Below are 25166 nucleotides of genomic sequence, written 5' to 3'. Positions count from 1 at the left end.
AGAGTATAGCATTGCTCGTACATGAGCTCTCCTCATCTTGCCGCTCCCTTGTTCTCACATAAAATGAGGGAGAAAATGGAGAATTTTAAATTTTCAAAGAAAAATCCATCTGATTCCATTTTCCCTGGCCCAGGGGTTTTTCTTTTCATTTTGTTCCATGAACCAGAAACCTTTCTGTAGGCAGGAGCATGGCTGGTAAGGCAATTGTGTGGACCTCTCAGTATGGCCAGGAGCTATTTGTGGGATGAGAGAGAAGCAAGTGGACCTGGAGATGGGGGTACGTTGTCTCACCACAGAGAACCACAAAGAAAATCTCCCCCACTTGGTACAACCTGTTGTCTCCCACCTTCCATTAATTTTTAATTATTTCTAGTCACACGTTCTTTCCAAACAAGTCTAGCATCAACTATCTCTTAAATTATTTACTGATGTCTGTAAAAGATAATGTAGAATTTGAGCAGAATGAAATGTGCTTTACTTTTCCAACTTCCCTATGGATTAAAACAAGGATAATCTTGGCACCGTGGTGATAGAACAAGAGATGAAAGTCCTTGCTGTATTTCCACAGAGTACAGTACAATCCACAGCCCGTCAACACCCATTAAAGATTCAGATTCTGATCGATTGCGTCGAGGTTCAGATGGGAAGTCACGTGGACGGGGCCGAAGAAACAATAATCCTTCTCCTCCGCCAGATTCTGATCTTGAGGTATGTCATTGGCAAGGCCCGAGTAAATAGCAAGGTGTTTTAGTAGCTAACTGGTGATTCTGTATACCTGCTGTGAGCAAGGTGTCCAAATGCCTTTGTTACTGCATTCTGTTCCATATTAACTATAAGTAAGCCAGTTTTTTTTTCCATATTGAAGATAGAGCAGTTATTTATTTCTGTTTTCTCTTCCACTTTAACTATGTAGTAAAGCATTTTTTTCCTCTTTAGTGAAACATCATAAATTATATAATCCTGCTTTGACAAAATTCTCTTGTACTGCTGTCATTGCCATTTAAATTCAGTGTTGTACGAAAAATGCTTAATAAAATCCACTCGGAAATTAAAGACACGCTATGTATATTGAGAAAGGAAAACCCAGGATATTCTAAACAGAAGTGGTTATCACCTTACGAGACATATTTTGGTGGAGTTCAAAGCAGGAGGGATTAAATAAAACTTTAAAGGGTGATAGATTTCATAGCCTTGAATCCACTGGAATTAAGTTTCTTTTTATTGCCCAAGTGAAACTGATGGTAGAAAACATGATTCTTTTGGCTGAAAAGATGGAAAATTTCCAGCAGAACTCGTGTGTATGAATATGTACTGGTGTAAGTGGGATTGGTAAGAAGAAGAAAAGCAGGCTTGGGAGGCCTTTAGTGGTATCTCAAAGACCTTTTTGAAATGAGTTCCTTCAATAATTCGATTCCAAATACCCCAAGAGTGTGTCAGGAGCATGTGTGTTGCGTCTGCTTAAGTTGTTAACTCTGAAATGTGAAGAAAATTGGGCAGGAACAATATATCATCCATTTGATAACATCGTAGCAGATAACCTAAGGTGAATAGATGATGTAGTTTCAGTTCTTATGTGCAATTTTAAAATACTTGGCATGATAAGAATAAAACACAAGATTAGTTATTTTAACACTTCTTAATGAACAGAGAGCAGAGATAAGGAAAAGATCAATTGAGTGATTTTTCATTGATTGCCGCTCTCTGTCTTCGAAGTTATAAACAAACTCATTTTAGCTTATGTTTCATTTCTTTAGAACTATGACTAAGAAAACTACAGAAGTAGGAAGGACCGATAGTCTTTTTTCCTGTATTTATGTCAGTATTGCTAGTGTATTTATCCTCTTGCACCTCATTTGAGGTTATATCTGAGGAAAGCTAGGAGATACCCTTTGGAACAGCTGTGTTTAAAAAAAATAGTAAATTCACATTTTTCATTTGTCTCCCATCTAAAGACTATCTTTTCATGTTGAAGTTAGCTGAATAGCAGGTTTCTCAACCGAGAGAAAGACACAGTGATTGGTTCTTCCTTTGTAGAGGGTGTTCATCTGGGACTTGGACGAGACAATCATCGTTTTCCACTCCTTGCTCACTGGGTCCTATGCCAACAGATACGGGAGGGTGAGTACCACGAGGCATCAGTTTTTAATTTCTTTAGAGTAAGTATTCCTAGAATTGAGTTTTTTTATCCAAATGGGAATGTGGCTAAACTTTAAATAATACATTTAAAATATAAAAAGGAAGATAACTTGATTTATTGAAATAGTCAAATATATATGTAAGACAAGACATATAAATATGAACAGGAGTTCTTTTTAGGCTCTTAAAAATGAGATAAACTTTATGCAATTACATTCATTCTTATTTCAGACCCCAATGAATACAGGTGATTGGATGCTATTCTAGGATGAAATAGTAAAATATATAGATGATATAGAAAGGTATTTTGCGTTGTATTTTTTTGTCACATCCTTTTATTCTCTTTATTCCCAACATATTCAATGGAGCAAATATTGTGCTTGATATTGTCTTCTGTGATTACCAGTGTTAGTATTTTATTTTCAAAGCATGTGTTATGAATGTCTTTGTTAGTCCCTTTGCTATGGAGCTAAATTTACGTGAATGGTTTGTAAAATTGGGCCTCTGAATGACAAAGGACTAATACGTCCAATTCTGAGTCATTACAATATTTATCTTGGTGGTATAGGTACAGAATAATGTTATAGATCACCTTCCATGAGTACAACTTCAATTTCAATGCTCTGCATTTGGGTTTCTCAAAACCTTGGAAATCCTTTCTGATTGCCTGGTGGTTCCATAAACCTTTCCCATGCAAAAATCATGTTATTTAAAGTGCGTTTAAGTAATTTCTGAAATATCCTGTGAATATGATATTTTTCATCTTTTTAATCTTTAAAGAAAGATTTAAAGATTAAATCTTTTTGAAGCCTTAGTAAGTGAATTCTTGTGTCTTGGTGACTCCAGATTTGTATCACAGTTAAATGTTAAAATTGATACATGTAAAATGGTCATGCTGTCTTTACAGATTTTATGCAGGTATTCATTCTTTCAATAAATAGTTATTTCAATAAATACATATTGAGTGCCTGATATGTAGGTGTCTGAAGGTGAAAGTAGAGAAATGATCAGTGAGCTTCACAATGCAATCTTCCTTCTTTTAACCCTAAAGCTACACCTAATCCAAAAAAGGGTTGGAAAAATGCACATTTATAAAAGCAAGAATATTCCACCATTTGAATGTCTGTCAGAAATAAGATATATGTAAAACACAATATGTCCCATCTTATTAAACAAATTTTCTATGAGAAGACAATTAACAAAAACACAGATTATAAAAAAATAAGGTCATAGAATCAGTCATTCAAAATAAGTCTCTATTTGTGACTAGCACATAATAAGGATTCAATAAATATTAGTTGTGATTTTTTTATATTATTTCTTCTATCAATACTATTACTATCCCTATTTCTACAAAAACTACTACTTTAAAAGCCTGAAATATCAAAGTGCAATGAATATGAAGAGTCTTGAAGATCATCTTAACAGAACAATTTTAATCTCCCTACAACTAACTCCTAAGGAAGAGAGCTGGCTCCTGGAACTCATGGAAGAGTGTTGAAAAGGGCATGCACTTAGGAAACCAACATTTGAAAACCACCCAGAAAGTCTCAAGTCTTTAAAAGCTTTGTCACTAGAGGCCAAATTGATGTAAAGAGAGTTGTCTTGATCAGTGTGCTGTTAGCCATTGAAAGGGGTCAGTTTAGAGAGAGGTGGTGAACATCCCATGACCGCACGACCTCGTGTAAATCTCTGGCCGTAAATTATTGGTTTACACATGGAATTCACACCTAACCTAGAAGCCACTGGCAGCTTAGAATTTTTCATTCGGATTCTTGACAAGATCTAAACCAAACATTACAAATATCATGAATTTTATTTTTACAAGTGTCAACCATTAGTATTTTGAGACTTCAACCGGTAGTATTTTGTTTGTATGTTTAGTTTTCTCATACTAGGGCATGTGATAAAAAGTTTTACCTTCTGTAATTTCCCAAAGCCAAATGTATATATTCTTTCAACTATGGATGATTTGAGACGTTTAAATGTAAGCTTACCCTTTGTTTATAAGTTGATGGGGGTTGGGAAGAGAGCAACTTCAGAAAGCGTGGCTGGGGAAAATCTTCCTGAGCATGACCCTTTGAGCCTGAGGTCAAAGTGACCTGAAGGGTCCAGTTGAGAATGTACCTATCAGGAGGAAGAGTGTTCTAAGCAGAGGAAACAGCAAGCACAGAGGCAGGAAAGGGTTTGTTGTTTGAGAGACAAAGAGGCCGGTGTTGCCTAGCTTAGTGTTGGAGATGCAGAGTCAAGAGAGGTGTGGGCTGGGATGAGGGCAGGTACAAAGTGCCTCCCAACCATGGTCAGCAGGGTTAATCTCATTGCACGCGCCGTAGGAAATCCTTGGAAGACTTCGAACGGGGACGTGACAAGGTCTGATTTAGATTTTTAGACTACCTTGGTTGTGTGGAGAATTAATGGTACGGGGAGGGGGGGGGGAACAGAGGGGAGGTTTCAGGGGGTGATCTGATGCATTAGCAGCACAGATGGAGAAGCTGATTGGATGATGGATTCTATTGTGTCACTGAGTCTAAGCTGGTACTCCTGACTGCACGACAGGCCAATAATCGAGAGACAAGTTGTTGGGGCAAGGAATAACGACTTTATTCAGAAAGCCAGCAAACCGAGAAGATGGTGGACTCGTGTCCCAAAGAAACATCTTGCCTGGGTTAGAATTCAGTCTTCTTTTATACTGAAAGGAGAGGGAGTAAAGTCAAACATTTACTGGTTCCCAGCAGCCTCTGGAAGGGGTGTGTTCATTCCTTCCTCCCTGCAGTCATTCACAGGTGGGCCCGCACAGGATGTTCCCTGTGAGCTAAACCAAGGTATTTTAGCTTAATACTCATTACCTGGGAGGCAGGGTTCCCAGAGATGGGCCATTATGTATAATTTAAGCTTATAGGTGACATCCCTTTAGTGATGAGCTTGTAGTGGAATACAAAAGGTTCTTCCCTATTACAATTGCAGATAGAGAATTAGGATTTAATTGGACTGTGCTGGTGGGCAATAAGTAATAGGCTCAGGGTTTTGTCCTGAGCAACTGGGAGAATAGTCATAAATTTGTTGAGATGGGGAAGGACTAATTTGGAGGGAAAATGGAGAGTTCAGTGTTATACTGGTTTGAAATGCCCATCAGACATCCACTTGGACTAGGCAAGGAGATACTTGGAAGGTGAGCCTGGGGCATGGGGGAGTGGTCGGGGCAGGAGATGTCAGATTTAGTCAACAGTGCACAGCTCAGGATCAGAAGGTCCTCAGACACTATTAGCTTGCTTTCTTCCTAAACACCTTCTTTGAGCTGGGCACTCTTGGTCAGCCTGTGGTCTCATTGCTGGGACACGCCCCTTCCTGACTTTTGAAGATGCTATTGCTGAGGATGTTGAACTGTAGCCTGAGGCATGCAAGAAAGCTTGCTCCATGTTCTCTTTATTAGAGAACTTTAGAGTCTGGCAGAACTGCTCTCAGATCTGATAATCACGTCTTATAAAACCGTGGCTCAACAAGGATTCTTCCAAACAACAATAATAACCAAGCTGATCAGAACTTGCATCCCCCTAGAAAAATGGTACAGATGAACCGGTTTGCAGGGCAGAAATTGAGACACAGATGTACAGAGCAAACGTATGGACACCAAGGGGGGAAAGTGGTGGGGAGGCGGGTGGTGGTGTGATGAATTGGGAGATTAGGATTGACATATATACACTAATACGTATAAAATGGGTAACTAATAAGAACCTGCTGTATAAAAAAATAAATAAAATTAAAAAAAAAATAAGAACAAGAACTCTCATCCCTCTTGTTTGCTCGGGGCACAGGAGAGAAATCTTAAAGCAGTTCAGGGGCGGGTCGCCTTTCTTGGAGCACAGGTTCGGGGATGTTACTGGGCTTTGTCAAGGGAGCATGTGTCTGTGCCTTACTCTTCAGGCATATAAAGCATTGAATACCCGACAATGTGATCGCTGTCCAGTCTCTATGGGAACCAGATACTTGAGAAGTAGCTTAGTCACGGTAGCTTGGGCTCCTGGATGAGTAGGCTATTCAGTAAGGGGATACAGGATCTGGTTGATATAATGCAAAATTAGGGCATGTTACAGCAATATGTACCCCAAAAAAGTCTGAGAATGTCCCACCTTCCATGTAATCCTAGCTGTGGGAAGCAGTCCTGCTGGGTGTTATAAGGAAGTGTTGTTTTATAACAAAGGTGATGGGAACAAAAAGAGGGTGCTAGCTACAGTTCAGATTTTAGGGAAGAGAAAAGAAAGAGCATATTAGGGAAATGAAGTCCATGGGTGTTACTGTAAATTAGGTTGTCATTAATAATATCCTAGCTTTTTTTTGTTTAATGCTTCTTTTTAAGTTGCTTTCAAACTAAATTCAAATTCCCCGATTTTACTGAAGAAAACTACTCTTGATATTTTTTGTTGAATTTTCTCTTTAAAATAGACGATGTAATAATTTAGTTGTTGATATCAAAGCACAGACCCCAGATTTGTATTTAAAATAAGTATTGTGCTGATGTCCCAAGCATTATTCCCTTTTTGTGGGAGGACTTCCCAAGATACCCAGTATCTTGATTGTTTTAATACTTTCTTTTTATTTTTGCTTTAACATCTTTGGGGCTCGAATAGATCTTCAAAGTCTTGAGCGTCACTCCTCATTTTATACAGAAACCTAAATGTGTGAACACTTAGGACAGCATAAAGTTTAGCATTTTTAATTGTAGGCCCTACTTATTAAGAATCTCCTGTGTGCCCAGGACTCATTTAACTCAACTTTAGTGCTCTGAAACTGCTATTGCCAAACCCATTTACAGATGAGGAAACTGAAGAGGTAGAGACCAAATGTGAAAAACACTTAGCATCATGTCTGGCATAAAATATGTATTAGTTGTATTTTAATGTAGTTGAACCTTGGCTGTCAAACAAAACAAAACAAAAAACTCCTTGAACCTGGCATAGCTAGTGAGTAAATTATGGTAGTGTCTTTAAATTTTTGAAGTACCAATATGTGATAGGCCTTATGTTGTAATAGAAAGAGCATCAGATTTGGATTCAGATAGAGCTAGACTCGGATCTAAGCTCTGATGTTCAGTTCATTGACCTTGGGCAAATTGTTTATACATGCTGAGCCTTAGTTTCCATATCCATAAATCTGACTACTTATGATTGCTTTAAGATCGCTTTAAGTGCCAATGATTTCACGATAAGGCTGGAGGGGAAAAAAAAAAAGATGTAAATCGTGTCATGGATTTGAAGGGCCTTATTAATAGCAATAATCCAGTAATAAAAACAGCATATGTCACTGATTGATCTTGTATCTGCTGTCTAAGCATTTGTTTTCTAACGTACCAGGCTTCTAGGAAGGTCCCCGTTGTCATAGTGAATTTGGATCAACTGAAGCTCCCTAGTGAGGTCATTTACAACTCCCTAGTGTTGCCGTGGTCATTCAGTTGATGAAAGAAAAATTTGACAGCAGCTTATCTAACCCGTTTCATCAGAACACTCTAGGTATCCAGTAACGATAGCTGTTCTTACCCTGTTTTAGGGTAAGAACTCCCTAAAACTCCCAACTCTGTTGAGCCACCTTCCATGGTGGCTAGAGATGTCAAGTTCTTAGCAGGGCACCCAAGCAGCCGGACATCCAGTGTCCTCCTTGGGCTATAGAGGATCTAGTTACTCAAACAGGATGATCTCTCTTTTGGAACCTCCAGACCAGGGTTTCATAAACTTTTTTGATAAAGGGTCAGATAATAAATATTTCAGGCTCTGCAGGCCGTATCCTGTCATAACTATTCAGCTCTGCCCTGGTAGTGCAAAAACAGCCACAGATAATATGTAACTGAATAAATGTCAATAAAACTTTACTTATAGTTCCCAAGTTTGAATTTCATGTAATTTTTACATGTCATGAAATATGACCCTTCCACTGGATTTTGAAAATCTAGACCAGGGATTGACAGATCACATCTCACAGGCCAAATCTGGTTCGTGGCCTGTTTTTGTAGAGCTTCCAAGCTAAGAATGTTGTTTGAATTTTTAAAGGGTTATATATATAAAAAAAAAAAAGAGAGAGAGAGATGAAGAATTTGTCTCAGAAACCGTATATGGCCTGCAAATTCTAAAATATTTTTTGTCTGTCCCTTTAGAGAAAAGGTTTGCCTGCCCTTGCTCTAGATCATGCTCTGAACTTTGTGTTAGTTAATATTACTCCTGCCTTCAGGACATCAGGACAATTCAGTGACGGCCACAGTGTGGCTCACTAGACAGTAAACTCAATGCAGGCATTGTGTGTCTGCATCTGGGGCCCCAGTGAAGCACAAGCTAGCACATGAGTTTGTCAGGGTCGGCAAAATGGTGGTAACAAGTAGGCCCCAAATCTCATGGCTCAAACACAACAGAAATTGATGTTTCCTACTGAATGGTCTTGAGTGGATCTCCCAGGGTGCTTGGTTTAGGCAGGCTTTGGCACTGCAGATGGTGGTTGTACCGTCTCACCGTGTAGCTTCTGAGGCTTCTGTGATCCTTGTCATCAGCTTTCTAGCCCACAGGGAGAAAAAGCAGGGGGGAGCACGAGTGGCAGGCTTTATGGGCCAGGCTTAGAAGGGTACGTAACCTCTGCTCCCTCGGCCAAGTGCAAAGGAGACCAGGAGATGTAGCCTAGCTGTGTGCCCAGGAAGAAACAGAGAATGGGTTTTGGTGGATGGGTGGCAGTGGCAGCCACAGTTCTCAGCTAAGATGTATTCGACAAATGAGTAAAACCCAGAGCACACTTTCAAAGCCTTTGTGGTGGCTCTGGTCATCCCAGCAGAGAAGTGCCCTAGGGCTATGTGACAGGTGTGCTGAGTGGCCACTTAACTCCCAAAGGATTGTTCCCTGATTTTCTTCTCTTCTTTGTGTATCAATGCCAAGTTAGATCAAAATGATGAAATAAATTAGGGTTCCCAATATAACCTTTGGATACTGTGAATTGACATGGAACCTAAACTCTCAAAGTGAACCAAAACACAATGTTTTTGACTATCAAAGGGATTTCCAGCTGAAAGAGCCTCCTTCGTCCCTTTTTTTTTGCCCTTATCCTGACAGTGGTTTTCTTTCCCTTTAACTGGCGGCCTCTTCCTCCTTACTGGCTATAACATAGACTGAAATGTATGTTCCTGCTACCTTATTGAATGAAGCCTATTTTTCGTGTTCATACATGTAAAAGGGAGCGCAGTGAACAAACATGAATCATCACAGCTTTCCAACCACCGTACTGGCCTGCCACCACCAGCTTTGGACCTCCCTTGCTCTAAGGCCTGGAAAAGCCCCTTGGAGATAATGCAAGTCTCACTTGTTCTGTCTTAATCTTCCCATCTATAAAATGGGAGCAATCACAGGGCTGTTGGGAAAACGATGTAAAGCACCTAGAAAAATACTCATAGGCACTTTGTAAATAAGAGCTATTATTGCTTACTTTGGGGGGTTCAGAGGAGGGAGTGAGCAATAGTGAATACTTTGTCATTCCAGGTAGCATACTGGGAGAGGTGGAAGGAGAGTGTAACCGTTTAGGGAAATGAGAGGCAAAGTGGCTGGATATCTATTAAGTATATATAGAGGATCGGAATTGCAGAAGATGAGTAGCAGAATATGTATTGAAATGGTAATAAAAATACTTCACCTTTGTTCAGCTTTTACAGTCTGCACTGCCATGTCACATTGATTAAATATCCAATTGGTTCCTTCTTTTTTTTCTAATGAGGAGGCTGTGGCTCAGAAGATTAAATGATTGGCCCAAGGAAGCACATCTATTAACTGACAACGTCAGGAATTTCATCTAGTCTTCTGATGGGCCCATCGCCCTCAAAAGGGGGGTGCCAGGAGCCCTGAATGCCAGGATTTTGTGATGTGGGCATGGGGATGCCATGAACGATATTGAAACAGGAGAGCGACATGATGGACGTGTACCATTTGGAAGATTGATGTGATAGCAGAGATTATGACAGTCCTCCCCGCAGGAAATAATAAAGGTCTAAGAGAATGGCTGTAATACTAGGAAGGAGAGAGAGATAGGAGAGTTGTTACAAGTGAAATCTAGATGTCTTTTGATTGGATTTAGCCGTGTAGGCTTTTTGCTGGCACTGCATGGGCCCCAACTTGGCTGGATCTGTTCTGGCTTTCTTCTCCTTCCTCCCTCTTTGTACCATGTCTTGGCATCTGTCCCATGTTTGGGATTCATTGGGTTTTCTCCACAATCACAATTCATCTTTGGAATGGTGAAGTTCTTACCCTTATTCTCTACTTGGGTATTATTTTCATGATGTTGAAAGAGAGTCTCTTAAATAGGAGAAAATTAGAGCAGTCGAGTGTCACATATCTAATCAGTAAAAATGACCTGATTAGCCCTACCACAGGTTTGGACTTTTTTCTTTTTAAAATCATTCAGTGAGTAATTCAGCTGTGATTTATGTTTCATGTGTGTACCTTCTCTCCTGGTAATCCAGATTATTTCTTAATTGGCATCAGAACTATGCCCAACTCCTAAACCTTGGCATTTCACACCAGCTGTTCAGTGATAGGGCCTTATAAAATTGCAAAAAGTTAATATACCATTGACGGTAGATAACTTTAGACAGGTTAGAGAAAGGAAAGAAAACAGTGGAATCTTTGGGTCTCATAGGTTGTACATATCGTTTACATAACACTTTTAGAAATATTTTTAAATGAAATAACATTTTAGCTTTTTTTTTTTTTTTCCTTCTCTCCAAGAAGGGAGCTAATTTTCTCATCTTATCTTTAATCCTTCCCTTGTGAGCAACCAGCATGGGGCCTTGAAAATAAGCCACTCCTGGACTCAGAGTGCCTGCCCATTCCTGTTTTTCAGCTTCTTTTTCTCCAAAACAAAAGATCCTGAATGGGGAGAATTTATTTTAAATGGCATTTGGGCCCTGTCTGTGGCTGTAACATTAGCATTCTAAATAAGGAGTTGCTTAAGGGGTCCAAAATGGGTATTTTTTTTTTTTCTTTCCTTTGATTGAGACTGGCCAAGATTTGTTGTTGCTTTGAGGAGACTTTACAAGATTTTCACATTGACCAAAAAATCCTCAAAAACCTGTTCACATCCTTTGCATCACATCTCACTGGGCCACTTCAATCCCAGTAATTGTTCGCCAGGGGAGGCTTAGCTGCCCACATAGGATCAGAGCAGATAGAATTTTTAGAACCTTACCTTTTAGTCCACAAATTAAAAATGTAAGTACCACATCCCAGGGAACTAGTCAGACTTTCTGAAATAGTTGAACCACCTTCTGGCACGTCTTTCTAGCCTAAGATAAACTCTTTAAATAGCATTTTAATGATAGATTCTACTTTTTGATCCAAAGTATTAGAATAGCAATTGCCAGGATTCTGTATAGGTTTGATCACATAGATGTAGTGGGGTATGTATTCAGATAGGAGAGATGCAAAAGACATTTATCATGTATTTAAAAGGTACTTGGAAATTGGAAATAGTAATAGATAAAACTTAAAAAGCAAAATTAATTTTTTTGGCTTTCAGTAAAATAAACCCCCAGCATCACTGGTACTTTGTAGAACCCTGTCACTATTACTGTAGAATTACTACAGTAATATTACTATATTACTATACTATATTACTATTACTGTAGAATTCCTATTACTAGGAATGCTGCAGCTATCTAATATTAGAACAATGACTTAGGTATTAAAATATTTCTTAAAGGTCTCAGCTTAAATAATTTGAATTGGATAAATGTATATTACCTTATACTTTTGCTTGGTTTATTTCACTGTTAAATTTTTTTGCTTTTCAGTGTAGAAAACTAAGATGGTAAAAGAAAAGGAATAAAAGGGCAAAATTTCAAGGGTGTGGAAATAGGAACCAGAGCTATATTAACAATACGAACAATTTTTTCTTTTAATATTTTACTGGTATATCTAAGCAATAAAGAGAAATTGCTTTCTTTTTAACATTTGGAGCTATTTTTAGTTGTTTTAACAGTAAAACTTAAGTGACTTATTCTTTTTGGACTACACAAGATCTAATGTAATATTTGGCATTGGAGCATTGTTAAACCAAAACTAAAAATCTTGGGATGTATCTTTTAAAATAGTCATATAAAAAAAGATATTTTTATGGCTAGATGAATGGTTAGCTTTAAGGTTTCTAGAGAAAGGACAAAGTATTTTATTTTTGTACTCAGAATAACATTCTGGATCCTATTCTAAAAACCCAAGAAGAGATAAACAGGTGTTCCTCAAACTATCTATTTTGAGGCTCAAAGGGCCATGGACGCTCTGAGCCAAAAATAGAATTTTGAGAAAGTAATGAAAATGGGTTAAGAAAAGCATTTTTTTTTTTTTCTCCCGGTACGCGGGCCTCTCACTGCTGTGGCCTCTCCCGTTGCGGAGCACAGGCTCCGGACGCGCAGGCTCAGCGGCCATGGCTCACGGGCCCAGCCGCTCCGTGGCATGTGGGATCTTCCTGGACTGGGGCACGAACCCATGTCCCATGCATCGGCAGGCGGACTCTCAACCACTGCACCACCAGGGAAGCCCAAGAAAAGCATTTTTTAATCACTCTCAGTTCGAGGGATGGTAGGTATGGGGGGGTGCTCGTGTTTGCCATTAAAAGTAGATTAAATTGCCATTGAAGCCACGAAATGAGAATTAGGGCTGAGTGCCTCCCATCCTTCCAAACAGTTTTACAGATAGTTAAGATCAAATATCATGTACAAATACTGGAATTAGCAATGCAGATGTAACTATGATATTTCTCAACGTAAATGGCCAACGAAATAATCTGAGCAACATGAACTTCATCTTGGTCCCTGGAATAAAGCACAAGTCATGTCAGAAAGTACCCACCGCTGCTCCTCCCCACACATCTGGGTAAGAGTCCACGCTAATGCCATGTGGTCTCCATGTTAGGACTAACCAAAATTTAAGACCCCATCCAAAGAATTTATCATTGTAGAAGCAGTAGATGGTACGCAGTTCCTTAGCCTTCTGGCCTGTAGTAGTTTCCTTGTGAGTAATGATCACTGAAAACATCCATTAAGTAATTCAGAAAATCGTACCAACCAAATAGCACCGTTCCAAGTTGCACACGCAAAACCACCCATGTTATACAGGCTGTAGTACCTAAGACACACTTGGCTGTGCACCCCTCTCCTTCCTGAGTCACCATTTATCTCCTGGTCTGATACCAATGAGTCATTCAGAATGTCAGTCCTTTATGATTTCTTTTTTTTTTAATTTATTTGTTATACAGCAGTTGTACATTAGTTGTCTGTTTTATACATAATAGTGTATATATGTCAGTCCTTTTTAATTTCTTGAATACATACATAGCAATGTAATAGGTGCCTAGCCGTAATTCCCACCTTCAGGGAGCTTATAAATTAATAAAGGAGGCAGTCGGTAGGAAATGGATGAGTCTTCAACAGCAGTCCTTCATTGGGGCAAAACTGATCTAAGCTAACGCCACTCTAAATCCACGAAGAGTGAAGCCACAGAATCTCCAAAGGAATAACAATATTAGGAAGGAAACAAGTCTTCCTGTATTACTCGTGACAAGTGTTCTCTAATAGCTACAATTACTTAGCTAGTAAGAAAGAGCCAATAATAGGATGTCAAATGATAACACTAGTACTGTGCGCCAGAAAAAAAAGATCAGGATCCACAGGAGCTGCACAACCAAAAAATAAATGCCAGAGGTGCTAAATGAGATGCTTCTAGGGTTACTGCTCTTCTTAAGTTACACTGGGAATTCTCCTTTGCAGCCGATCAGCATTGCAGTGTGACACTGCTGCTCCTAAACGTATGAGACATAGGTCCTGTGGCTTCCATTATGAATGTAGGAGTTTCTCTGGTTTTCTGGAAAAGACCATCCCATATGATAAAAAATTAGTAGAGTTAATACAGGAAAAGCATTGTCTTCTGACCTACATCCTTCTGTATATGACAAATCTCACTTAAGTCTGAGTACAGATTACCAAGCAACTCCTAGCATCTTTTCAATAAAAGGGAGATGCTGAGGAATTTTGCAAGACTTTTGCAATTTTGACTTAAAAATTTCTTTTGTCATTTTAAAAGTATGGTTTGAGTGTGCTTTACATTTTCAAAATAAATATTTTTAATCTATAGTTTCACCACCAAAAGATAACCAATCTGGACTCAGTGAATAAATTTTTTTTTAATTTATTATAGAGACTTCTAAACATCTACATAGGTAGATGAAATAGTATAACAAAACCCAGTGTAACCTCTGCCAGCTTTAACAATGATCAGATCCTAGTTAATCTTGTTGCATGTATGTCCTTTACCACATCCCTCCCCTATCCTGCTCTACCCTAGGGTTATTTTTCAAAGCAAGTCCCAGAGATCATATTATATCATTTGTATGTATTTCAGTATGTATTTAAGACTCCATTAAAAGAATTTTTAGACTAGAAATAGTAGATGTTACTCAGAACTTTAGCCATCTAGCAAAATTAATAATAATTTCTTAATATCATTGAATGTCTAATAAACAGTTACACTTCTCCGATTCTTTTTTTGATTTTACATTGTAAAATACACGTAAGATAAACTCTTAGCAGTTTTTTTTGTTGTGTTTTGTTGTTGTTGTTTTACGGTACGCGGGCCTCTCACTGTTGTGGCCTCTCCCGTTGCGGAGCACAGGCTCCGGACGCTCAGGCTCAGCGGCCATGGCTCACGGGCCCAGACGCTCCGCGGCATGTGAGATCTTCCCGGACCGGGGTACGAACCCGCGTCCCCTGCATCGGCAGGCGGACTCTCAACCACTGCGCCACCAGGGAAGCCCTCTTAGCAGTTTTTAAGCATACAGTTCAGTGGTATTAAATTCATCCACATTATTGTGCAACCAGTCTCCAGAACTCTTTTGATCTTGCAAAACTGAAAGTCTATACTCATTAAATGACTCCCCGTCCTCTCCTCCCCACAGCACCTGGCAACCACCATTCTACTTTCTGTCTCTATGATTTTGACTGCTCTGCTATTTATTTATTTTTATTGAACTATAGTTGATTTACGATATTGTGTTAGTTTCAGGTGTACGGCAAAGTCATTCAGGTATATATGTTCTTTTTCAGATTCTTTTCCTTTATAGATTATTACAGGATGCTGAATACAGTTCCCTGTGCTATACAGTAAATCCTTGTTTTTTATCTTTTTGTATATAGTGGTGTGTATCTGTTAATCCCATACTCCTAATTTATCCTTCCCCTTTGGTAACTATAAGTTTGTTCTTTATGTCTGTGAGTCTGTTTTGTAAATAAGTTGATTTGTATTATTTTTTAGATTCCACATGTAAGTGATATCATATATTTGTCTTTCTCTGTCTCACTTCAGTTAGTGTGATAATCTGATTTTGACTCTCCTGAATACTTCATATAAGTAAAATCATACCGTATTTGTCTTTTTGTGAGTGGCTTACTTCACTTAGCATAATGTCTTCAGGGTTCATCCATGTTGTTTGCATGTGTCAGAATTCCTTTCCTTTTTATTTAAGGCTGAATAATACTCCATTGTATGGGTATGCCTCATTTTGTCTATTCATCTGTCAGTGGACACTTGGGTTGCTTTTACCTTTTAGCAATTGTGAATAAGGCTGCTATGAACATGGGTGTACAGATATCTCTTGGGGACCCTGCTTTCAATTATTTCAGGTACCAGAAGTAGAATTGCTGGATCACATAGTAACCCTATGCCTAATTTTTTGAGGAACTGCCATACTGTTTTTCATAGCAGCTGTGCTAACAGCACACAAGGGTTCCAGTTTCTCTATATCCTCATCAACACTTGTTATTTTCCAGATAGTTTTTTTATTTTATAGTAGCCATCCTAATGAGTGTGAGGTGGTATCTCATTGTGATTTTGACTTGCATTTCCCTAATGATTAGTTATGTTGATCATCTTTTCATGTGCTTGTTGACAATTTGTATATCTTCTTTTTATTTTAGCTTTTTTTTCTTCCTGTTTTACTGAGATATAATTGACATCCAGCACTGTATAAGTTTGTGTACAGCATAATGCTTTGACTTACATACATCTTGAAATAATTATCACAGTAAGTTAAATAAACAAAAAAGAAAAAGTATTTTTTACCTGTGATGAGAACTCTTAGGATTTATTCTAACAACTTCCATATATATCATACAGCAGTGTTAATTATATTAATCGTGTTGTATATTACATCCCTAGCATTTATTTTATAACTGGAAGTTAGTATCTTTTGACCACCTTCATCCAATTCCTCATGCCCCCACTTCCCACCTCTGGTAACCACAAATCTGATTTTTTCTATGAGTTTATTTGTTTTCTTTTTAAGTATAATTGACCTACAACACTATGTTAGTTCCTGGTGCACAACATAGTGATACGATGTTTCTAATGTATATCTTCTTTAGAGCATATCTATTCAAGTTATTTGCCCATTTTTTAATCGGGTTGTTCATTTTTTGTTGCTTAGTTGTACTTTGTATATCCTGGATATTAACCTCCTATCAGATATGAGTTTCAATATTTTCTACTATTCCATATGTTGCCTTTTCATTCTGTTAATTGGACCCTTTGATGCACAGAGTTTTTAGATATAGTCAAATTTATCTATTTTTTTGTTTTGTTGCCTGTGCGTTTGGTGTCATAGCCAAGAAGTCACTGCCAGATTCAGTGTTATGAAGCTTTTCCCCTAAGAGTTTTATAGATTCACTCTTAGATTTAGGTCTTTGATCCATTTTGAGTTCATTTTTGTATACAGTGTAAGGTAAGGATCCAACTTTATTCTTTTGCATGTGGATATCCAGTTTTCCCCACACCATTTGTTGAAAAGTCTGTCTTTTCCTCATTGAATAATCTTAGCACCCTTGTTGAAAGTCATTTGACCATGTATGTAGGAATTTATTTCTGAGCTCTCTGTTGTATTCCATTGGTCTACATGTCTGTCTTTATATATCACTCTATACCACACTGTTTTGACTACTGTGGCTTTGTAATTAAGTTTTGAAATCAGAAAATGTGAGACCTAACTTTGTTATTCTGTTTCAAGATTGTTTTGGCTATTTGGGGTCCCTTGAGATTCCATGTGAATTTTACGGTGGTTATGTCTGGTTTTGCAAGAAACATCATTGAAAATTTGATAGGGTAAATCACTTTGGGTATATTGATATCTTAATATTGTCTTCCATCCATGAACATGGACTGCCTTTCCATTTATTTGTGTCTTCTCTGATTTCTTTCAGCAACATTTTGTAGTTTTCAGTATACCAGTCTTTTGCCTACTTGGTTACATTTATTTCTAAGTATTTTATTCATTTTGATGCTATTTTAAATGAAATTGTCTTAACTTCCTTCCTGGATTGTTCATTATTAGTATATAGAAATGCAATTGATTTTTGTGTCTTGATTTTGTATCCTGTAACTGTGCTGAATTTATTTATTAGTTCTAACAGTTTTTAGAAACTCTTTGGCATTTTCTACATATAAGATCATGTCATCTGTGAATAAAGATATTTTACTTCTTCCTTTCCTATTTGGATGCCTTTTATTTCTTTTTCTTTCTTACTGAATTGCTCTGGCTAAGACTTCCAGTACTATGTCAACTAGAAATGGCAAAAGCAGGCATCCTTGTCTTGTTCCTGGTCATGGAGGAAAAGCATTCAGACTTTAACCACTGAGTATGATGTTGCCTGTGGGCTTTTCATATATGTCCTTTGTGGTATTGAGATAGTTTCCTTCTATTCTCTGTTCCTAGTTTGTAAAGTGTTTTTCTCCAGTGGTTTTATAATTTTTTTTTTTTACAGTTTATTGTATGTCTCTTACATGTCTTTAAGCTGTACATTCTCACTCAATCTTTTCTTTTAACCTTGAGTATTTCTGTTGAAATAACCAGATCATCTGTCTTATAGAGGGTCTGAGACTGGGTTTTCTTGATTGCATCTCCATTGTGTTCCTTTGTCACATATTCTTTTGTCCCCTGTATTTCCTGTGAATTAGTAGCTAGATCCAGAAGCTTAATTAGATTCAGGTTTAATGGTTAGTTTGTTTGTTTTGGTTAAGACTTCGTAGGTGAGGTATATCCTTCCAGTAAGAGATGTGTAATGTCTGGTTGTTCTTGTTTTAAACTTCAGCTTGCTGGTTGGACAGTCTCCTCTAACAATCTATTGTAATTATCCTGTAAATCCTTTCTTATTGGCTCAAAGTTAGTTGATTAGGAAGGAGAAAACTCTAGAGTTTTGGGTGGGGGCGGGAGGGGAGTTAAACCACAAGTTCATTAACTCAGCAGAACCAAGTATATGTGGATGCACATCAGAAATAAAAAGATGTGACAGTGCTTGTTGCAAATAACTAGCCCATAGTTACTTTTGGTGAGGCAAAGTGTTGAGATAAACCTAAACCACTTTCTGAATTTAGAGATTTTCTCAAATATCTTCTCTCCTTGAATATCTCTCCAGTATTAGTACATATCCTTGTTAAGGCTTCCTGGTCACCTCTAGGAGACAGATAGATATCCTCAGTGGCTCATGCAGGTGCCACATTCCTTTATTATCTTTTCAACAGCATAGTGAATTTCAGTTTACCAGCCATAGTTCTGAGTCAGTGAACTAATGTGATTAATCTATAGGTTTGCTTGATGCTTGGTGGGTAACTTCAAAGGTAAATCCAACTCTGCCCCTTGAGGCTTAAGTCTAGCCTTAGGCATTTAATCTACAGGCAGTTTCCTTGTAAATCTCAGTGTAAGAATACTATTTAACAGACGTTTATGTACAATGTGTATACATTGTAATCTTGACTTGGAAGTGATCAACTATTTACATTAGGGAAAGAATGCTATGCTCACATCAGAGAGCTGAGAAATGGAATACCTTTCCCTGGTAGTTAATCACATGACAATCAGAGTTGCTATTTGTGGAAGAACTAATACTAGAAGACTCCACTTTTCTTTCTTGTTATGTTAGCTGATAATTTTATATGATGTTGATATTCTTAAAGTAGTCCCACAAATTTATCCTTTGACCCTACCACAAACAAGACCTCTCTGAATTATTATGTTGTTCCTCAAATGCGAAAACATAACATCATTTTGTGAATACTGAAGTTTTTCAGGGACTGTACATTGAAGGTACTAAATTTGGAATGTACCTCAGTAATTAACCGTTTATTGCCGTTTATCACTACCAGCCATTTGTTGATAAACTTGGGCAGAGTCAAGATTTTTCCAAGACCTGTTCTTCCAAGTCATTTGTTAATTGACTGTAAGCAATGGATTTGGGCTATGCTTAAGTGCCTGTTCACGAATCTGACCCTTTAATGATTAAAGGGTATAAGCTAACAGGTATGTGACCCACCCATGGAGATCACGCTACTTGGCTGTGCAAGTAATTGGTTTATTTTTTAAAGAACACTTCTAGGATTCTACTGAGTTGGTGCAGTATTTGGATCCTATCTGAATGACACTTCCTCCCCTTTAGTTCCTAGATCTTCAGAGTATGGGACAACACCTTTGCCAGTTGGCAAGAGTTGGGTCATCTCTCCTAGTGATGAGAACCTTGGTTGAGATCTTTTGGGAGAACCAATGACACTCCTCCTAGGAGTGGTCACACTGCATGTTCCCCATTTAACATCCACACAAATCAGCTTTACTGATGATTGGTCTCTTAAAAACACAGTCACCTCAAAAATATTGGCGTGAGGAATTTAGGGTTGCCCTTATCTTTAAAAAGCATGAACTTCACATCCAATCTGAGTGCAGAATGCCAATGCATGATTTTGTAGTGGAGACATGGTGTCCCATGTTCAGATCTGCTGTTATAACTGTAGTATAGTGATAGTAGAAATCACCACCACCATCCTAGTAGCAGCAGCAGCAGCTTAATACTTGGCAGGCGCTATGTTCAGAACTTTAAATGTATTACCAGTTTAATCCTTCGAACAAACCTGTTGTATTCCTGTTTTACTGATGAGGGACCTGAGGTCCAGGGGTTTAAGTAACTGAACTTGCCCACCACACAGCTAGTAAATGGCAAAGTTAGAATCCCAATCTAGACTCCATATGAATTTAATGGCATTTCTGTGCACTGATTTTGTCGAGAATTTCTTCTTTTTAAAGCATTTTCATCACATGAGGATCTAGTGTAATAGCAGTGATCAGGCTAAAAAAAAATCAAGGAACAGTAAAAGAATGACAACAGGCCAGGGCTGGTGCTGATGATTTGAATACAGGATGATAATAACTTTAGTCTCTGTGTGCAGCTCTGTGTTCTAGAAACAGGAGAAAAAGATCTTGAGGGAATGGGATAATTAAAGATCACTGGATAGAAGATGAGAGCAAAACAATTGTTTTAGGCTTGGGTCTAATTTATCTGTATAATGTTGCTTTCTCTTCAATAGACATAACTATTTTTGACTTACACAAAGCAGCCCTGGGTAGCCTAGCATTGCAACGAGTTCCTTCACCTTATTTTCATGACTTAAAGCAGACAACTGCAATTTTTTTTAAGTTGAAGTATAGTTGATTTACAGTGTTCTGTTAGTTTCTGGTGTATAGCAAAGTGATTCAGATATATATATATATATATATATATATATATATATATATATATAAAATACACATATATAGAATATATAGAATATATATATAGAATATATATACATGTTCTTCTTCAGATTCTTTTCCATTATATGTTGTTACAAGATATTGAATGTAGTTCCCTGTGCTGTACAGTGGGTCCTTGCTGTTCATCTGTTTTATATGTAGTGGTGTGTATCTGTTCATCCCAAACTCCTGATTTATCCCTCCCTCCCCCACCTTTCCCCTTTGATAACCATAAGTTTGTTTTCTATGTCTGTGAGTTTATTTCTGTTTTGTAAATAAGTTCATTTGTATCTTTTTTTAGATTCCATACATAAGTGATATTATATTTGTCTTTGTCTGACTTACTTCACTTAGTATGATAATCTCTAGGTCCATCCATGTTGCTGCAAATGGCATTATTTCATTCCTTTTTATGGCTGAGTGATGTTCCATTGTATATTTGTACAACATCATCTTTATATCTTCGTCCGTTGATGGACATTTAGGTTGCTTTGCAATTTACTATCACATCAAAATAATTTAAGATCAGAGTTAAATTTAATTCCTGTGTGTGTGTGTGTGTGTGTGAGTGTGTGAGGGGCGGTGCTGGATGCTATCTGTCTTGTCTTGTTAAGGAACAGCTAGTAGAATTTCCTGGGCAGAAGAACTATAGTAAGTTTACACTGTTTATTCATTAAACAAGAAAAATGATAAAGCATTTGATTGTATTTTCTCTGTTTGAGCCTCTTCACTGAACTATTCAGTTTTTACTAGGGAACTAGACTGCAGAGAATATGAGAATATATTTTGCAAGATGTAATGCATATCACTGATAAATTTTTAAAATAAATAATTGTATGCTGATCTTATGTTAATCTTATTCACTGCATCAAATAGATAAGTAAGGCTTTGTAAGTAGCTCTTCTAAGAATGAGGTGCTCTTTAATCAGGTACAAAGTATGAATGAACATGTTTAATATTGATACCATATTATGTAGATAGAATGACTTTTAGGAATCAAATGTCCTTTTTTCCCCCTAAGCTAGGTATCTAGGATTTTTTTTTTTTTTACTGACACTAAACACTAATAACTAACTAAAGATCAAATTTGATATTTTTTTCTTCATTACAATTATTTGAAATATCTGCTGTTTATTTCTTTCATTCATTTATTCCTCCACCAGACTTTGGGAAAGCCCTGTGCCAGGCATTGTGTATGGTCCCAAGGATGGAGAGAAAGATACAGGGATATGTCTCTGACATAGACAAGAGCACATACAGCTGTGGTACCCAGTGGCTGATGAGCCCGGCTGGGAGGAGTCGGGGAAGAGCCTCTGGATTGATGGAGGGGCACTGAAAGAAGCGTTCTGTGGGATGCAGGACTGAGCATGGGGGTTGAACAGAAACTTGGTTGTATTCTTGTCGGTAACCGGGGGAGACCTATCCAGTGAGGGAAGCTACTACAGATAGCTACAAATGAGACACATGGCTGGAGAAAAGAAAATGGTGGTGAATATAAGGAAGGTATGAATTCCAGGTCCAAGGGGCAGGATCATGTGGTTCATTTGATGTGGGAAATATGATGAATCCAGGTTGCAGCCCATTGAGTTTCAGGTGCTCTATGGGTCATCAAGTACAAAGGACCAATAGGTGATTGATATATGGGCCTACAAATGAGGTCTGAGGTTCAACAGAGGGGAATGGGCTGATAGTTGAAGGTATGAGTGTGTTGGAGTCTGTAAGGCAGTGTGAATAGAATGAGGAATGGGTGAAAACAGTCCTAGGAACCAACATCACTGAAGGGATAGAGGATGGATAATCAGATTCTAGGAAGATGCCCAGAAAAGACTGATGATATTACAGACATAAGGGAAGAAGAAATGTTAAGAAGAAATTAGAAGTGGTAAATACCACAGAGGAGTCAAGTTCAGAAAAGAATGGAAACATTTGGCAACAAGGTTTACTTAAAATGAAATGTTTCTTGGAAGTGGAGGCGAAGTTCTAAATAATTTTTCAAAAGTGATGTAGCAAAAAATGGTGTTTTAAAAGGCACCATTTCACAACTACAGCTCTGGAATTCGTTACTGCAAAGCACAAGGAAAGTAAGATTAAGCCAAAGACATGGTGATTTTAATGTCTCAGTTTGGGTCTAAAAAATGTGTTTTTTCTTTCTTCCTCTATATATGCCAAAATAAACCATCAAGCTAGGACTAATTTATTAACTGTTCAGTGTTAGCTTTTTTGACATTTGACTTGTATCAGCCATGTTTGAAAAATATGAAAATATTGAAAGATTATTATAATAGGAAGATCAAATCTAACCTTGATTTGAGAAGGACTCCAGTTGCTAGAATGTGGAAGCAGATCTGTTACCATGGTTACCTATCTGTTCTTCTGGCTAGTTTCCTTTCAGGTAAAACACTTAGGGTGAGATAGCTTTGTACCCTAACAGCTCTGTTACCACAAGCAAATCATAACACGGCTGCAACTCAGTTTTCCTGTCTCTGAAATCAAAAGTAGGTGTTCTTTAGAAATCTGCTTTTCAAACTGTAGACTTCGACACATTAACGGGCGATGAAATGGAAAGTAACAGAATACTCTCCACACGGTGTGGAAAGCCTCGTTTTGCCAAGCTCACATTTCAGCTGTGTGTGTGTGAGGGACAGAGAGAGAGATGTTACTAGATCATAGTATAAAATGATTTTTCTTACTGTGGATTATGGTTAAAAAATATTTGAGAAACACTGCTTTCAACTAGATCCCCTTCCTATTCTAAAATTCTTTCATTTCAGTTAATCGTCAGGCTGTTCTTTTGGTGGTGTAAATGTTTCCTAACAATACTGTGGAGTGGCAGGTATGAAAACTGTTAAGGAATGACAGCTAATAACAAAAGAGAAAAACATTAAAAGGTAAATAAGGCCAACATCTGTGTTGTATTTGACCACAAGACTGAACAAGCCTTTAAAATTTATTAGTATTCCAACTCACAAGACATTACTGTAATTTATGAAGAAAAGTTAGAGTAGGCTATATATTCACAAACAATGGAGTAATTCTTTTGATGGTGGTATAAATAAGCAACCATATCAAGGAGAAATAATCCTTTTTCAGAAGTCACAATACCATGGCACATCAATTCTAGAATTGCCCATTAAATAATTGCTGCAGTGAGTCTCCTTCGCCTGCCCACATGAAAAGATTCATTGATGTGGTTATGAGACAAGTCAGCGTATTTTTATTGGCCTCAACTAGAAGGAGGACACACCTGAGTCAGGTGTTTTGTTTTAGAAACAGCTGTTTGAACTTCCCCTACTGGTTAATTCTGCTCTAGGCTGTATGTATTTGGGCATTTGTTTTTTCCAGCACACTTATTGATACTTGGAATTCTTGGAAATGAGCAATTTCCTATAAAACCAAGATTCAATGAGAGTTTTTCTTTACTTATTTTGTAAACAGTTTTTTAATTCTTCTACAACCTATGAAATTTCATAGATTTTAGGTGGTGTCAAGCAGGGAAGATTTAACAAGGCTTAATCATTGTACAGGAAATTTTAGGGAAGTGTTCTTATTTGTCCCTCCCTGCACAGCTCTTGGACACTCAGTTGGCCTATGTGTTTTTATTTCCTGTCTGCCCTCTTACAAACCCTGGGGTATTTGCTTTGCCCCTTTGCCAATCTAACCCCAGATTTTTGGCAATAATGTGTTTTCTCTCTCCTTTACGTTGCCGGTCAGCTGGCAGAGAAGGCCTAGGTGGGAGGGGAATTGAGACCAGCAGTACCATCCTGCCATATTTTCCCAAAACCTCCTCTTGTCGATCTCTGGGACTCCTGTGAGATAAACCATGTTGGTGCTGGAGCTGAGGGTGTGCTGGTGGGGTGGGCGGAGCTAGTGGGACGGGTGGTGCAGGGATGGTGTTGACTCCGCCTCCCTGGCCACAGTTGATTGGCCCATGGCTGGCACCCAGTGAGTCTCTGCCCCCTCCACCATCCCAGGCCCCTCCTTTCTCCCAGGTGTATAAACACATATGATTGTGACAAATGAAGAGATGGAGGGTTTTTGTGTTATTTTTATTCTATGGGAGAACAACATATTTGCCATCTAGCCACCTGATTTATTAGATGAGCAAACTGAGGCTTAGTGAGATAGAGACACCAAAGTAACTAAGAGAACAAGGATAGGGCTTGACCTCTGGGTCTAGGGCTCTTCTTCCACCATTTGTCGCTGCCTCCCAAAGCCCATGAGAAGATGGGGCTCAAGGTTGATGGACTTTAGATACTTGGAGGGTAGGGGGTAAAACACAGGCAAGTCTTGAGCTTTGAAGTGAAGACAATAGAGAAAATGTACAAGGTTTATATTGGACAGTATTAGAAAGCAAGACTTATTTTCTCTGGGTTTTTCTCCACTCTAAGACTCAAAGACAGGTGATACACAAAGTACACCCC

General features: G+C 38.2%; 1 protein-coding gene across 11 annotated transcripts in view; it reads left to right on the top strand.

Annotated features, from left to right (window-relative positions):
* Positions 1-25166, top strand: part of EYA1 (EYA transcriptional coactivator and phosphatase 1) — a 152760-nt gene that overhangs the window by 78755 nt on the left and 48839 nt on the right. For 7 of the 11 annotated variants that reach the window (XM_065895447.1, XM_065895446.1, XM_065895442.1 and 4 more), the window contains 2 exons: positions 569-708; positions 2035-2118. In XM_065895447.1, coding sequence (XP_065751519.1) covers positions 569-708; positions 2035-2118 — 224 coding nt within the window. Of the gene's footprint in view, positions 1-541; positions 709-2034; positions 2119-25166 lie in introns of all 11 variants that reach the window. The other 4 variants (XM_065895445.1, XM_065895449.1, XM_065895443.1 and 1 more) reach the window with 2 other exon arrangements.

This window comes from Phocoena phocoena, chromosome 17 (genome assembly GCF_963924675.1).
Source record: "Phocoena phocoena chromosome 17, mPhoPho1.1, whole genome shotgun sequence".
NCBI classification, from domain to species: domain Eukaryota; kingdom Metazoa; phylum Chordata; class Mammalia; order Artiodactyla; family Phocoenidae; genus Phocoena; species Phocoena phocoena.
This window is presented reverse-complemented; position numbering and strand designations above follow the sequence as displayed.